This window comes from Blennius ocellaris, assembly GCF_963422515.1.
Source record: "Blennius ocellaris genome assembly, chromosome: 24".
Lineage (NCBI taxonomy): Eukaryota > Metazoa > Chordata > Actinopteri > Blenniiformes > Blenniidae > Blennius > Blennius ocellaris.
Window position 1 is genome coordinate 7,359,789 of NC_137673.1, and position 17,164 is coordinate 7,376,952.

The window sequence follows — 17,164 nt, forward strand, 5'->3', positions numbered from 1 at the left end:
TTTGCACTATAATTGGCTGGTGAAGAGAAAAAAAAAAAAGAGGGGGGGGGGTCAGTCTGCAGTGGGGTGTGGCTGTTGCTGAGCAGAGATGGAGAGGAGAAGGAGGAGGAAGAGGAGGAGGAAGGAGGGGGGGGGGGGGTGGAGAAGTAGTGCCAAGGGCAAAGTGGAGAAGGGAGGAGGGCGAGACGGACCACAGAGAAGGTGACGCTGCTGTCTGGGAGTCGAGCTGCATGGTTGATGCAACAAAGAGCGAAGATAAAGGCCCCCCAATTTAAAAAAAAAAAATATATATATATATATATATATATTCCACAGCATCTGCGCAATATACGCAACGAGGAGGGATGACTATGGCACAAAACAAGGCAAATAATTAGAAAATATAACTTGCAATTAGATGCAACAGTCCCTTGGAAGTGTTGGAATCATACATTTGGGGATTCAGTCCCTTTCTTCTGCTGCCATCTGCTGGCGGAAATTAAACTATGCATGCTGTATACACACATACACACACACACACACACTGCTCGCAAAAAGTTAAGGATATTTGGCTTTCAGGTGAAATTTATGGAAAATGTAAAAAGTTCACGCTGCAGTGATATATCATGGAAGTAGGACATTTAAGTAGCAGGTGATTTCCTCATCTCAAACAATTTATTGAAACAAAAGTTAACAATGGTGGGGTACGCCACAACAAAACATTTCAACGTCTCAATAACTGGTCATGTGCCCTTGAGCATCAGTTGAGCTTGCCGACGACGTCTCGTGCTGTTCACAAGTCGACTTATTGTCTGCCGAGGCATCCCACTCTTCTTGAAGGGCAGCCCTCAGGTCATTGAGGGTCTGGGGTGCAGAGTTTCGAGCCTCGACACGGCGACTCAGCTGATCCCACAGGTTTTCAATGGGATTCAGGTCTGGAGAAAGTCCGTTCCATTTGAGGTCCACCAGCCTCCACAATCATTAATCCATAATCACTGGATTAATGAGGTTATTCAGGTACTATGGGCTTGTCGCTGTACCGTTCACAAAGTGTAGGGCAGTTCTGTACCGACTGGACACACCTCCTGACGCCTGTGCCTGGCGGTGTGGTCAGGTACCCTTGCGGGTCGTCTAGCAACGCAGACCACGCTGATGTAAACGGTTTCGAACGGTCCGACGTGACACTTGGGTGCCTCTCACCTCCCTTAAGCCTGGAGTCGAGTGGCCTTCATCGTCCGGTTTCCCAGGGCACCGTTCACGATGTAGCGGTCGTCAGCATGGGATGTGGCCAAAGGACGTCCACTTCTACACCTTTCCGAGTCTCCCGGTATCTCCGTTGCAAACCTGCTGACGACACTCTGTGACACTCTAAGCTCAGTGGCCACTTCCGTCTGAGAACGTCCCGTTTGAAGTGTCACGATGGCGAGGTACCGTTGATCCATCGTTAGGCGTCGTCTTGGTCTCATGATGTCAGAACTGTTCCAGTTATTGGCTTTATCATCAAACATCGGCAGTAACTTCCAGAGCAAAAAAGAATAACGGGTTTGGAAATTTACCATTAACAAAAAAACAAACCCACAAAAAACAGAAGCAGGTCAAGTTTTATGCAGACGACAGACGATTTATCGATGTATTGGAAGCAGTCAGTTTATTGTCATTTCACAGTACATTTCAGTCACAATTCTCTCGTTCGTCACAATTAAAGCAAACCACCAGAAGCAACAGTTACGAGATGAAATCGCACAACTGATTGAAAATATGGGTTGGTTTTTTTTGTTTTGGTTTTTTGCAACAAATCAAAAAAAATTACCGTATTTTCTGCCCTATAAGGCGCACCGGACTATAAGGCGCACCTACATTAATTGACATAATTTACAACTTTGTTCATATATAAGGCACACCGCCCTATAAGGCGCATGTAATAGAGGCAACCTTGACAGCTCAAAGCCACTAGGTTACATTTTCCACTGATTCTAACACACAGAGAGGTGCATATGCCTTATTTTGATAGTCCTACCTGCAGCCTATGCCAGGACGACACTACACACAAAACCTTCTTCATTGCTGGTTGACAACTTACAACTACCAGTAATAATAATGATAATAAACTAAACTACGTGAAGTAAGCAACAAAAACACAACATAACACAATTATTACCGACACCACAAACCAAATATAACCCCCAATAATTGCATTTAAAACACCACAAACAGCTGCAATGAATTATGGGAGTTTCTATCGGCTGCACTGAGGAGCTCAGGATGTCCCATCATGCCTTGCAGCGACAAATTTTGTGTTGTTGGAGGTTATTGTGGGTTTTTGTTGGGCTTGTGTGTGTGTTGATTGTGTTTATGCTGTGTTTTTGTTCCCCAGTTTAGGGAGTAATTATTTCATCTAGTTTATTTTGGTTTGTTAGAATGTTGGTGTGCAACCATGAGTGATGAAGGTGTTGTGTGGAGTGTGGTCCGCTCTGAAGCTCCGGTTGCGAAGTTAGAGTTGTCAAAATAAAAGCTTCTGGGTGTTCAGCTGGCAAATAGCAGTCTCAAGTAGCGCAATTCTTCCATATATAAGGCGCACCGGGTGATAAGGCGCACTGGCAGCTTTTGAGATAATCTGAGGTATTTAGGTGCGCCTTATAGGGCGGAAAATACGGTAGGTAATTTTCACTCCCCAATTTCTTTTTTTCCATGAAGTAAAAAAATGCTTAAACCGAGTGAGTGGAACATGAAGCCAAAAAAATAAAAATGGCCACCAAGACACCAAGCAAAAAGGCCCGCGATATCGGCGATGCTAGCTACGTTGTTGCCAACTAGCTTCAAAAGCGGATTCATTGTTTAGTTTTAGTTAAAAAGAGCTATGATCGAAAGGCCCTGGGCATTCATTCAAAATATTCTCTCTCTTTACTAAAGTGCCGGGTGAGACGAGACGTCTTTTGTTTGTGTGTGTGTGTGTGTGTGTGTGTGTGTGTGTGTGTGCGTCTCAGCTCGGCGTGACGATGCTGCGTGCGATCAGCTCCTTCATGATCTCGTTGGTTCCTCCGTAGATGGGCTGGATCCTCGAGTCCACGAACGCCCTGGAGGGAGAGGAGAGGCGGTGAGACGGAGACGCAAGGACACGGGGGGGGGGGGGGGGGGGCAGTCGTCCGTCTCTTAGCGGCCGCTCCCTGACACTCACTTGGCGATGGGGAACTCCCACATGTATCCCCAGCCGCCGTGCATCTGCAGGCACTGCGTGGCCACCTTGTTCTGGAGGTCCGACGCCCTGGGGGGGAGAGACATAGACATAGAGAGAGAGAGACAGAGACAGAGAGAGACATAGAGAGAGAGAGAGAGACATAGACATAGAGAGAGAGCGAGAGAGACAGACATAGAGAGAGAGAGCAAGAGAGCGAGAGAGAGACAGAGAGAGACATAGACATAGAGAGAGACAGAGACAGAGAGAGACATAGACATAGAGAGAGACAGAGACATAGACATAGAGAGAGACAGAGACAGAGACAGAGAGATAGAGAGAGAGAGACAGAGACATAGAGAGAGAGAGACAGAGACACAGAGAGAGAGAGAGAGACATAGACATAGAGAGAGAGACACAGAGACATAGAGAGAGACATAGAGAGAGAGAGAGAGAGACAGAGCGAGAGAGAGACATAGATAGAGAGAGAGACAGGGACAGAGACATAGAGAGAGAGAGAGAGACAGAGACATAGACATAGACAGAGAGAGACAGAGAGAGAGAGACAGAGACATAGAGAGACAGAGACATAGACAGAGAGAGAGAGACAGAGACATCGACAAACATAGAGAGACAGAGACATAGAGAGAGAGACAGACATAGACAGAGAGAGAGACAGAGACATAGAGAGAGAGACAGACAGACAGAGACATAGAGAGAGACAGAGACAGAGACAGAGATATAGCGACAGAGACAGAGAGACCAGAAGGATGATGTCACAAGTGGAAACGTGTCGTTTTTACACTTTTCGTTTCGGAAACGTCGTCCCGTTTCCACGGTTAACCCCCATGAAAGGTTGTGCTTTCCGTCGTTGCCATGGAGACGGACGGAGCGCTCACGGAGAGTCGCTGGTGCCCGTTTCCATGGAGACGGAGCGTTTTCAAAAAGTAAATTCTTGTTTCTCTGGCGCTTTCAAAAAGTCATGTCTTCCGTTTCCCATGGAAAAGGTAAGTTTTGGAAAAAAAGGTGCATTTTCCACCGTTTCCACTGAGTTTTTGAAAAGTTGCGTTTTCCACTACTTTCCACTGTTTTCCAAAAGTCAAAGATCCCATTTCCACTGAGATGGAGTTTTTCAAAAAGTTAAATTTTCACAGTTTCCATGGGGAAATCAGAACTTTAGTAAAGAGAGCAAGTCGGAACATTTTTAACTAGTAAATTTTTCACCGTTTCCATGGGGACGGGGTCAGAACATTTTTCAAAAAGTTTAATATTCACCGTTTCCATGGGGACGAGGTCAGAACATTTTTCAAAAAGTAAATTTTTCACCATTTCTATGGGGACGGGGTCAGAACATTTTTCAAAAAGTTAAATATTCACCGTTTCCATGGAGACGGGGTGAGAACATTTTTCAAAAAGTTAAATATACACCATTTGCCCAGATACAGTGTTTTCAAGCTGTTCATTTTTCTCGCAGTTTCCACCGAGACGGAGCATTTTAAAAGATTAAAATCTTCCGTTTCCATAGTGACAAAGCATTTTCATAAAGTTGCCCTTTTCCCTCATCTCCGCGGAAAGTAGAAGGTTAACAGACGACGGCGCCCCCCGCGGAGAGTGGAGACGTGACGTCGTACCAGAACTTGGCCATGGAGGCGGTGGCGGAGTCCAGGCGTTTCTCGGAATGGAGCTGGAGGCAGTTGTCGACAAAGGCTCGGCCCACGCAGATCTCCGTCTTCAGCTCGGCTAGCTTGTGCTGGATCGTCTACGGGGGGGGGAGGGGGGAACGGAGTTAGTTCCCCACATGGAGGTGCAGAAGTCTGGGCTTCGGATCCAGACCTGCAGGTGAGAGATGGTCTTTCCAAAAGCCTTGCGCTGCGTCACGTAGTTCCTCGTCTCCTCGAACATGAACTCGCAGCTGGCGATGGCCATGTCGGCGATCAGGAGGCGCTCCTGCAGCGGGAAAGAAAACTTTTAAACACCGGAGAAGCTCAATAACTTTTCTTAAAAACATATTTTGCTTTTTTTTTTTAATGTAATTTGTAGCAGTTGAGCTTTAGTGACGTTGAGAAAAGTTTCAAATGTGTAAATGGTTGATTTTTCATTTGAGAATGATGGTTAAAAATGTATATTTTGAATATTTCAAAAGAGAAACGGAAAGGTGAGGAAAAAAAGGCCAGAAATGGAAAAAAAAGAAAACAAAATTTAAAAAAGGAGAAAATAGAAAAGGAAAGAAAAGAAAAAAAAATGCAAAAACAAGATGGAAGAACAGAAAAGAAAAAGAAAAAAAGGAAATTAGAAAAAGAGAAGGAAGGAAGGAAAGAAAGAAAAAAGAAGACATAAAAAAATCTATAAGTTAGAGAAAGAAAAAACAACAACAGGAAAGAGAAGGAAAGGAAGAAAGAAAAAAATAAAGAAAAATAGGAAAAAAAGAGAAAGAAAAATGAGTAAAATAGAAAAAAGGAAAAAAAGTTCGGACAAATAAATGAACAAAAACAGGAATAAGAAGAAGGAAAGAAAGAAAGAAATATAAAAGGAAAATAGGAACAAAGTGAAAAAGAAAAAAATGGGGAAAACGAAAAAAGAGAGAAAGAATGAAGCAGGAAAGGAAAAAAGAGAGAAATAGAAAAAGGGAAAAAGTTCAGATAAATAAATGAACAAAAACAGGAAAAAAGAAAAAGGAAAGAAAGAAAGAAAAACATATAAAAGGAAAATAGGAACAAAGTGAAAAAGAAAACAAATGGGAAAAAAGAGAGAAAGAATGAAGCAAGAAAAGAAAAAAGAGAGAAAGAATGAAGCAGAAAAGAAAAAAGAGAGAAAGAAACAGAGAAGAGAATGAAAAAATAGGAAAATAGAAAAAGTTAGGACAAATAAATTAAGAAAAACAGGAAAAAGAAAAAGGAAAGAAACAAAAAATATAAAAGGAAAATAGGAACAAAGTGAAAAAGAGAGAAAGAATGAAGCAGGAAAGAAAAAAGAGAGAAATAGAAAAAAAGGAAAAAAGTTAGGAAAAACAAATGAACAAAAACAGGAGAAAGGAAAGAAAGAAAGAAAAAGATTAAAAGGAAAATAGGAACAAAGTGAAAAAGAAAAAAATGGGAAAAAGAGAGAAAGAATGAAACAGGAGAGAAAGAAAAAAAGGGGGAAAAAAGGACAAAAAAAGATGAAAGACAAGAGGAAAGGCAAAGAGGAGTAAAGAGGGCGGCCCCCACCTGGGGCAGCTCGTTCATCAGGTAGAAGAAGCCTTTGTTGACGTCCCCGAGCAGCGAGCTGGACGGGAGACGGACGTCCTCGAAGAAGAGCTCCGCCGTGTCCTGGACACAGAAACAACAGGGTGACGCCGCGCGGCCGCAGTCCTGCGCGGCGCCACTCGGTGGCGGCGGCGGCTTACCTGAGCCTTCAGGCCGATCTTCTCCAGCTTGCGGCCCTTGTGGAAGCCCTGGGCGCCGGCCTCCACCAGGAACAGGCTGATGCCGCGGGCCGCCGTCTTCGCCTGGCGGTCCGTCACCGCCACCACCACCACCAGGTCCGACATCCACCCGTTGGTGATGAACACCTGGAGGAGTAGGTGGAACGCTCAAAGTTTTGAAGTGAAAACTTTTTGACAACACCGTCTTTCCACGGGAACGGGAAAATGCATCGTCCCCATGGAAACGGGGCAATTGAAATGTTGGATTATTATGATTATTATGATAATAATCAGTCACCGGGGAAACAAGTCTCTGTAGCAACGGGGGGGGAACGCAACTTTTTGAAAATGCTCCATCTCTAGTGGAAACAGAGGAAAGCCCAGGATTTACAAAGCGCTCCCTTCCGTCTCCATCGTTGTGTAAATGAGGGGAAACGCAACTTTTCAAAAAGAGCCATGACTGTCTCCGTGGAAACAGGGGAACCAACTTTTTGAAAATGCTCCATCTCCGTGGAAACAGGGAAAACTACATATTTTGAAAAAGCTGTCTCCATGGATACCGCAACTTTTCAAAAACACTCGAGACTCTGTGGAGAAAATGCAACTTTTTGAAAAAAGGCTCAGACTCTGTCTCCATGGAAACAGGGGAAGCAACTGTTTGAAAATGCTCCATCTCCGTGGAAACAGGGAAAACTAAATATTTTCAAAAGGCTGTCTCCATGGAAACTTTTCAAAAACACTCAAGACTCTGTGGAGAAAATGCAACTTTTTGAAAAAAGGCTCAGACTCTGTCTCCATGGAAACAGGGGAAGCAACTTTTTGAAAGTGCTCCATCTCCGTGGAAACGGAGGAAAGCTCAAGTTTTACAAAGCACTCCATTCCATCTCCATTGCTACGTAAACGAGGGGAAACGGAACTTTTCAAAAAAGAAACATGACTGTCTCCGTGGAAACAGGGAAAACTAAATATTTTGAAAAAGCTGTCTCCATGGAAACCGCAACTTTTCGAAAACACTCAAGACTGTGGAGAAAATGCAACTTTTTGGAAAAAGGCTCAGACTCTGTCTCCATGGAAATCAGAACATTTTAACAGTGCTCCGTCTCCATGGAAACAGGGGAAAGCAACTTTTTGAAAATGCTCCAATTCTGTAGAAATGGGGTAAAATGTGGAACTTTTTGCAACTTTTGGAAAAACGCTCTGACTCCATAGAAACAGGAGAAAATGCAACTTGTCAAATAAGGCTCTGACTTTGTCGCCGTGGAAACGCAGGTAAGCGCAACTTTTCCATAGAAAATGCAACTTTTCCTATATACTTGAATAAATTCATCTGTATTGTCGAGAACTTGCACAAAGGGGCGGGGCCAGCAGCAGACCGCTGCGCCGCTTGTGTGAATCGACATAAAACGCTCACACGTGTCCGACGTTTGATTTAAACTCGGCACCTTGTTTCCGTTGAGGATCCAGTCGTCGCCGTCCCTCTTGGCGTTCGTCCTCACGCCCTGCAGGTCGCTGGAAACAAACAAACAAAAACAACAACAGAAGAAAAAAAACAAACAACCTCCGATGGTGAAAACGCTTTCAGGATCACACCGGCGCCCCTCACGGCGTCCCGCTCCCCGACCTGCCCGCTCCCGGCTCCGTCATGGCGATGGCGGCGATGCACTTCCCGGCCGTCATGTCGGGGACGAAGCGGCGGATCTGCTCCTCGCTGCCGTAGTGCAGGAGGTACGGCAGGACCACCTCGGAGTGCAGGCTGAAGCCCGGCCCCGAGCAGTTGCTGTACATCCTGGAGGGGGGCGGAGCCAAACGTCACGCAACCACCCGGAGGGGAGGGCGCCGCCGCCGCGGCGCGTGGCGTCAAGAGGAGAGACGACTCACTGCTCCTCCCACACGACGGCGGCGGAGAAGAGGTCCCCTCCGATGCCGCCGTGCTCCGCCGGCGTCATCACGCCCAGGAGGCCTTGCTCGCCGGCCTTCTCCCACAATTCCCGGCTCACCTGCCCCGCCTTCTCCCACCTGGATGGAGGGATGTGTGAGGGTGGTGGGTGGGGGGGGGATAACAAAGGGAAAAAAAGAAAATACTATGAAGCGGGAAAAGAAAAAGACGAGTAAAAAAACAATAAAAACTTTAAAAAAAAAAAGAAAAGCAAATAGCAAAAAGAGACCAAATGTAAAAATGAGCACAAAAAAAGAATGAAAAAATTTAAAGGAGAAAAGAAAACAAATTCGAAAAAAAGTGAAAATTCTTTTTTACAAAGAAGAAAATGACAAGGAAAAAACAAAAAAAGGAAAAAAAAGAAAATACTATGAAGCGGGAAAGGAAAAAGACAAGAGTAAAAAAACAACCAAAAACTTTTTTAGAAAAAGAAAAGCAAATAGCAAAAAGAGACAAAATGTAAAAAGAGAAAATGAGCACAAAAAACTGAAAATTCTTTTTTACAAAGATTCAAAAACCCGAAAAACAAAAAAAATTTATCAAATTGTAAAAATGGGAATAAGGGAAAAAAATAAAAAAAATTCAAAAAGAAGAAAAAAGAAGAAAATGACAAGAAAAAATTAAAAACAAAAAAGGAAGAAAAAGAAAATGCTATGAAGCATGAAAAGAAAAAGAGTAAAAAAACAAAAACTTTTTTAAAAAAAGGAAAAGAAAATAGCAAAAAGATACAAAATGTAAAAAGTGAAAATGAGCAAAAAAAAAGAATGAAAAAATTAAAAGGAGAAAAGAAAAGAAATTAGCAAAAAAGTGAAAATTCTTTTTTACAAAGATTCAAAATCCCCAAAAACCACAAAAAAAAGAAATCAAATGCAAAAAATGAAAGATTAAACAAAATAGCAAAAAAAAAACACAAATGTCACAAAGAAAGAAAAGACAAAAAATGGGAATAAGGGAAAAAAAAATTCAAAAAGAAGATAAAAGAAGAAAATGACAAGAAAAAAGGAAAAAACAAAAAAAAGGAAAAGAAATTAGCAAAAAGAGACAAAATGTAAAAAGTGAAAATGAGTACAAAAAAGAATGATGGAGAAAAAAGTGGAAAAATTAAGAGAAAAGAAAAGAAATTAGAAAAAAAAAAGTGAAAATTCTTTTTTTTTTGTACAAAGATTCCAAAACCTGAAAAACAAAAAAAGGAAATCAAATTGTAAAAAAGGGGGGAAAGGAGGAAAAAAGAAAAGAAAAAAATGAAAGATTAAACAAAAAATAGCAAAAAAACAAATGTCACAAAGAAAGAAAAAAATAAAAATGGGAATAAGGGAAAAAAAATTACATTTTCAAAAAGATAAAGGAAGAAAATGACTAGAAAAAAATGAAAAACAAAAAAAGGAAGAAAAAAGAAATAAAAAAAGAGAGAAAATAGGGGGGGGGGGAAGAAAGAAAAGATAATAACACTCCTCCACCTACTCGGCGTGGTTCGGGACCACCTCCTCCTGAAAGAAGCGGCGGACGCTGCGGCGGAACAGGTCGTGGTCCTCGGTGAAGATCCGCCGGGTGCCGATGTCCATCAGGGTCTTGGCGCTGGACGTCTCGGGTCGGTCGGAGGCGGCGGGACGGCGCTGCTGTCTGGGACAACGGGTCGGTCGGATATTAGTCCACACACACACATCAATATATCAGGTTTGTCGTGACGTCATCACCCTGACAAGCGGTCAAACGATGGCGAAGTGTGATCAAATAACATTGTAATCTATTGCTGACATATGTGGCGTTGGCGAAGGTACACGCTCTTCTATGCAAACTTCCACTATCTCACTGCTTAGTGTATTTCTTTCTTTTTTTTTTAAATTAGATCTAGGGTCAAGGTTGCCAAACCAGCACAGATTAATATATAGTATTAATATACCAGCTACAAAATATTGAGATGGAGAGATTAGGAACATATCTGAGTGAAAAGTAAAATTCAGTTCGAGTAGTCAAGCTGAATTTCCCCCCCCCCCCCCCAAGTCATTGGGAAGTAGAAACGTTTCCCACTTTAAAGTGGGAAAAATACATTTGAAGACTCGGATATTAATTTGAACATTATTATTATTATTATCATTATTTTTTTTTTTTAAGCAACGTCTCTCCAACATAAAGTCACTTCACGCGAGGAAAGTAAGTTAACTCAACACAATTATGTAAAATCAACCTGCCATACAAGACCTACATTGACACAAGAACTTGCTTTACGTTTCGTGTTTACATCTAAACATCTACTCTTTACAGCTTTGTGAGTTCGCGGCTGGGTGTTTACCTTGCAGGGACGACGGAGAGCACCGGTCCTCGTCCAGGGACATGTCGCAGTCCAAAAAGGCAAGATTTAATCGACTTTCTCGCAAACATTTCTGTAAATTAAAGCGACAAACAGCGTGTGGCGTCTCCTCTTCCCTCCAGGGCAAAGTTCGGTGTGGTGATACGCTTTATGTGGTTCCCGTGTTACCCGGTGACTTCCGCTGGCCTCCGTCCAACAAATAACAGCACGTATTTTTTTTTTAAATACTTCTAACTGTCACGATGCTTCGAAACTTGACCGTAAATGTGCTTGAACGGATTTCTGTAATACATTTTTTTTTTTTTTTTACAACGGACACGTCGGCAAGTCACCAGTTAACACGAAAACCACTTTATCCGAAACACCTCCCCGCTCCCTCCGTGCAGATGCATCACGTTGCCCCCCCTACCGTGTTTCTAAATATATAAAAGCTACGAGAGCTTTTCACTTCCTCAACTGAATGTTTACACACGTTGCATTTATTCGAAAAATTACCAGCAGAGTAGCACGTCTTACTTTAATCTTTGCTATGACGCTCTTCTTCTACGAAGCAGCAGCAGAGGTCAAACAGGCTTGTGCTGCCACCTGCACGTCCAATGTGGTTACTGCAACAATAATGTATACACCACAAGCTTTTATCATGAGTTACAGTATATCAGAAAATACCAAATAAACGCAATTAGACCGAATAATTATAAATTCACAAGAAAGTAGTGATTTAACTGAGACTTGACATGACATTTGTTTCATGCAGTCTGGAAATAAATACCATAAATACAGTTTATGTGTCTGATTTAAGAAGTGGAATTCATTAAATTAACACTAAATTAAAAATCTCTGGTGTGGTTCAAAGTGATCTACAATGAGCATAAATGTTACATGATGCTCTATTAAAGCATTTTTAACTCCTTGCATTTTCCCATTGAACACACGTCCCCTATATATGACACTGCTGTGACACCAGACTATATTTAGCTTTCTTTCTGTGCATAAATCATCTCTGTCCGTATCTATATCTGTCATCCCATGTCGTCATTGCCATATAAGTTACTTCTTTTGACTAATTTATACGGTGGTTTACAAATATTTTTTAAAAAGTAGAGAAAATCGAATGCCTTGTGTTAAAAGTTATGAGGCACAACAAATCATACAATCACTGGAAAGATGTTTAATGAACTTAAAAACTCATTTAATTGCTTACTTTTTTCTTTTTTTTTTTTTTTTACATATTCGACCAAATCTGATATAGTGAAATATTTAAAGATATAGTTTGATTTTATAGGATAAACCCTACTGATTTCTAGATTTTAATGAGTTTATACGACATAATCTAATGGAGGGAGGTAAATGTTCGGCTGGGACGTCACGCTGTGTCTACATGGGCAATGAAAGATCAAAAGATCAAGCCAGCTGGGATGTACGTTGGAAAAGTTTATTCTGACATGAACAGAACAGAAAATAAATAAAACTTTCCAGGGTGGTGGTGGGAGACGTCTGGCGGTCTTGTCCACGGCCCGCTCTCCAGCGCCTTTGGCGTTTCTCTTGTGTTTCGTTTGCTGGTGCCAGTGGTCGCGTGACTGGATGAGGTGGCGGTGGGAAGGGAGGGGCCTACCCTCACTTGATGAGCGGTCACCCCTTCTCCCCCGTTTCCTCACCCCATGCGGTAGGGTGGAGACACGCCCCGGTGTCAGGTTAGGGGTGGTGGGAATAGAGGTGGGGGGGGGGGGGGGGGGGGGGGGGGGGGGTCGGGGGGGGATTGGGGGTCTACAACGGAGAGACGATGGCGAGGTCCCGGGAAGAGGAGGGTTTTCGAAATGGAAAGGAAAACAAACAAAAACAAAAAGATGGGTTTGCTTCAACATCCCTTGTACATAGTCCTTGTCTTTCCTTGGTTGGTCTTTGAAACAGTGTCGCTGATGTCCTGAGCACTGTCGGGCTGTTTCTTCAGCTCGCCCGCCGCCGGCCGGCCTCTTTACACGGACATGATGTGCTTGACGAAAGCTGCGTGAGGGGGGGAGGGGGAGGGGGAGAGGAGAAAAGTCGAAAACATTAATCTTTGCTCCCACGAGGCCGAGAGACAAGAACGTACGGAGAATGGAATCGGGGAGGGGGAGGGGGAGGGGGGGGGGGGGGGTGGTCGTACCCTCATAGTGCACACTGCCGTTCTCGTCCTCCTGTCCGGCCATGAGGGCGTCGATCTCCTGCTCGTTCATCTTCTCTCCTGTGGGACACATCCGTCACGCTCAATGTCAGGCCAAAGTATATTTAGATGAAGAAGGTGGGAAGGGGGGGGGGGGGGGGGGTGTAAACGACGACTCACCCAGGGTGGACAACACGATGCGCAGCTCAGCGCCCATGACTGTGCCGTTACCCTCCTTGTCGAAGACGCGAAGACCCTCAACGTAGTCGTCGACGGTACCCTTCTGGAGGGCGTCCACTTCCTTCAGCATGGGCAAGAAACCCTCGAAGTTGAGCCTCTTGTTGGCCATGTCTGCGTTTCAATCACAACGCAGTTCGACGTCACCCCGATCGGAGTCAGGGAAAAAACAATACAACCCAACAATAAATTAAAAAAAGACCCGATCGGAGCTCTCACCGTCGGCGCTGGGGTTGCCGAGGATCTTGGTGACGTCCTTGTTGGTGGGGTTCTGGCCCAGGGCGCGCATGATGTCGGCCACCTGGTTGTAGGCCACCTGGCTGTCACCAATTCTGTCGAAGAGACCAAAGGCCTCCTTGAAGTCTGGACGGAAGAGAAACAGGAAACCATTCCAACATCAAACGACAAGAGACGTTAAGGGAGATCAATTGGGACCCTTCGGATAAATCCGACATCCCTTTTGGACGCCTTCTCGATCGGTCCTCTCTAGGGGTTTTCCCCAGAACAGGGGTTTTCTAGATTCGTTCGATCCTTCGGTATGTCTGCGATTGTTCTCGGCCTCGGCTGTATCCGGGCAGAACGGGCCAATGTACCTTGACAAAGGTTACTGCCATTCCCAAGAATCCCAACCGGAAGCCTCTTCAGAGCGACCTTTCTTAGAAGATTAATGGCCGCTTCTGAATGGCAGCAGCTGTACCCCCCCCCCCCCCCCCCCCCCTAACACCCTACCCCACCCCCCTTCTTCTTCTTCTTCATTCCTGTCTTTACTGGCTTCCAGGGCGACACCGATACGCCCCAGCAGAGGCGGCCCGGGCCATATAGAGACATGGCTGGTTTACAGTAGGAATGCTGACGGCGGTGAAACCCAAACCATTTTCCGCCGTGCGCTGGAGGCGAAAGTGCTCACGCTACACTAGGGGTGTCAAACACGAGCCCCCTTAGGGGGGGGGGGGGGGGGGGGGGGTGGGGCAAGTGAATACCACCTCCAAAACCACCAAGCAAATTTATGGAATTCCATAAGATCAGGATCTCGGTGATATGGTGCCATGAAAGCTAGCTTCATGCTATCGGACTATCGGGGTGCAAAAAACTACCCCCCAAAAAACCCCATAATGCAACGGTTTTATTGGCGAATTATCAGTAAAATTGGCTTCATTTGGAGATTGTTGCAATTTTTGGCAATAATCCTTCGATTTTTTTTTTTGGTGCAAAAATATGGACTAAACCGTGATTTGATTGTCGAAGACGAGCGGTTTTACATCCCCGCGACACCCAAAGCCTCGCCCCTCCGGAACGGCGCGGGACATCCGACACGCGGCGGCGGCAAGCGGTCCAGTTGCCGGGTGCAAAAAAAGGCTTTGGCGAGAGGATTCGGATTCCACGTGTGAACACCGCGCTGTAAACCTTGACCCCCCCCCCCCCCTCCCCGCGATCAACCGCAAGACGGCTCGGCCGAGAATAGACACACGTGGAATCCTCGGCGACAACTGGCGGCGACCTTTTGGGAACGTTTTTTTCCTCAAACCCCTCCCCCCCACCCCCCCAACATATGGTGATTTTTTTTCCCCCCTTACAACTTTTCCAATTTTCTTTTTTTTCTTCACTTACCCTCAAGCTGGTCCGGTGTGAACTCGGTCTGTCACATAGAAATACACAAACGGGGGGGGAAAAAAAAATAAAAATAAGAAAAAAAAAATTGAAGGGTTGTTTTATAGGGTTGAAACAGCATAAATCAAGACAATTTTATGGATTAATATTGACATTTTTTTTTTTTTTTGATATGAGTGTATTTAAAAGGGAAAACGGTCCCGGATATGTAAAGATTTGGGTTAAAAAAAAAAAAAAAGAAAAGAAAAGAAAATTTGCCATGTCTTTAATCCCTAAGCGACGCCAAAGACGTCCCCGCAAAATGAGCTTGTATCCAGAGAGCAACGTCCGGAGAAGCGGGTACACACCATTTTTGCAGAGAAGGAGCCGGCGGAGCGGAAAGAAAAGCGACAGGAGAACCTGAAGTCCCAAGACAGAGTGGTCCTGAGCCCCGGTCCGGACCCCCCTCTTATTTATTCCAGGCCCGTGACGTCGCGCATGCTAATGAGGCCGGCGGCTCCAATGACCGGTTGGACCATCTTTAACTTTCTTAGGGCAGAGCCGGGAGCCTCGCCGGGGGGGGACGGGGAGGGGTGGGGGGGGGGGCTATTTTTGGAGGAAGCCGGAGAAGTGTGTCAAGACTCCCTCACATTCATTTTTTAAGTATTTCAACCCAAAAAAAAAGTACAAAATTTCCAGATCCATCTTTGAACTTTTGAGTGAAAATGGAGGAAATTTTAAAGAAAAGATAAAAAAAAAAAAAAAAAAAGACACTGCGGCCTCCGGTTCCACTTCGGAAAGCCTCCGGAGATCGCAGTTCGTTTTACAAGGTGGTATTTTTAAAGCCAGGAGGCCCCGCCCCGCCTCTTATGGTTAAATAACGGCATTGAAAAGAGGCTGTGAATCCACTCGGTCATCGCCTTGTATTTACATCGCTGTCCGCCGCCGCCAAACGTTCGAGAATGGCGTTCATCTACTCGCGCTCGCAACGCAATCGGCAACCCGACACGCTCTCGGAGGAAAACCCAAAGTGCAGCGGCCGAGAGAGAACGTGCAAACTTCGACTGGAATACTTGGAAATGTCCCGTTTTACAGTGGGAATAAAAAAGAGGGAAAAAAAATCATTTCCTGATCTTTTCAAGCCCCAAAATTAAGCTAAAAAAAAGTGGAGTTCCATGGAAATTATATTTTGCTAATTATCTTTACGTTATTCACTGGAATTTTCTCGTTTTATAGGAGAATATCCATGTCGAAAAAGATTAAGGGACGGTTTCAAGTTCTGAAATCAGAGATTTGGCATTAAAAACTCATAAATTCCTACAACTACATGGAGATTTGTTTGGTTCTGGAAGGAACGGCGAGTATTAGACTTCACTGCGCTGAACCAGGGAGTCATGGAGACGTCCGTACCGTGTACGTGAAACACCTGCAGGGGTCACGGTGTCCTTGAGATAAGAACGACTGAAGAATTTTAGACTCATCATTTTCGCCTCGTTAGCTTCTCCGGACATCTCGCGCACACACACACACACGGTTTCACAGGTTTTTCTTGACCCCTGCAGCTTAAAAACGATGCTATTTGACAGATTTTTAAGGGTTAAACAGCTTCATGCAGGCGATACGTGAGTGATGCATTCAGGTGCATCACGTAACTCCGAACTTCCTTTATTTTTTCTCTTTAAATTTGGTGAGTGCGGCGAATATTCAACAATATTTTTGGATTATTCACCGGCACAATTTCTTGTTTGATTGGAGTAGATATATTTATATATATATATATTTTTTTTTAAAAAGAAGCTTAAAATCACATTTTAGGATTCTTTCAAGTCACACAATTGCAAATATAGGATTAATTGCGGAAAGAAAAACCCTCATAAATGGGTAAAACTCATAATTCTAGATTTTGCATTTTTGGATTATTCACTGGAATACTTGGGAATACACTTTTCGCATGTTTTCAAAAGATATCCAAGACAAAAACAAAAAAAAATCCCTTTTCAACCCTCTAAAATTTTAAATATTCACCTTTAAACATAAAAAGGTAAAACTTATCCCTCGATGTTCATAGAAATATATATATTTTTTGTCAGATTAGAATAATAAAATTAGCCGTCTGTTAATGCAATCCCAATAAACTCCTTAATCTTGATCATTTAAAATTGGGACTTTAATTGTTCCTCGAAAAACCAGAAATCGGGAGGAATTATTGATTATTTTGCATTTAATCCAGGATTTATTATGATCATCTAATCTCAAATCCATAGATTTAGAGTTGGAAGCTATCAGAGTTAAAAAAAAAAAAAAAAAAAGATAAATAAAAAATCTAATTTTTGGGTTGTTTTAATGTCCAAAATTTTATATTTGAAATTTTTTAAAGCATAAAAAGGTCAAACGTATTGCTA

The 17,164-nt window shown here is 43.6% G+C and overlaps 2 protein-coding genes across 2 annotated transcripts; both read right to left on the reverse strand.

The window, feature by feature from the left end:
- Positions 1-1,608: 1,608 nt before the first annotated feature.
- acadl (acyl-CoA dehydrogenase long chain) lies at positions 1,609-10,925 on the reverse strand. Its single transcript, XM_080519489.1, has 11 exons — positions 10,781-10,925; positions 9,952-10,110; positions 8,433-8,570; positions 8,176-8,340; positions 7,997-8,063; positions 6,537-6,701; positions 6,358-6,459; positions 4,985-5,098; positions 4,783-4,910; positions 3,155-3,241; positions 1,609-3,053 (listed from the first exon to the last, which is right to left on the reverse strand). The coding sequence occupies exons 1-11, from the start codon at positions 10,867-10,869 to the stop codon at positions 2,960-2,962; spliced, it is 1,308 nt and encodes a 435-aa protein (XP_080375615.1). The 5' UTR covers positions 10,870-10,925; the 3' UTR covers positions 1,609-2,959.
- Positions 10,926-12,216: 1,291 nt separating this feature from the next.
- On the reverse strand, positions 12,217-15,223 carry mylz3 (myosin, light polypeptide 3, skeletal muscle). Its single transcript, XM_080519506.1, has 6 exons — positions 15,131-15,223; positions 14,784-14,811; positions 13,395-13,538; positions 13,119-13,289; positions 12,942-13,019; positions 12,217-12,799 (listed from the first exon to the last, which is right to left on the reverse strand). The coding sequence occupies exons 1-6, from the start codon at positions 15,131-15,133 to the stop codon at positions 12,771-12,773; spliced, it is 453 nt and encodes a 150-aa protein (XP_080375632.1). The 5' UTR covers positions 15,134-15,223; the 3' UTR covers positions 12,217-12,770.
- Between the last annotated feature and the right edge of the window lie 1,941 nt (positions 15,224-17,164).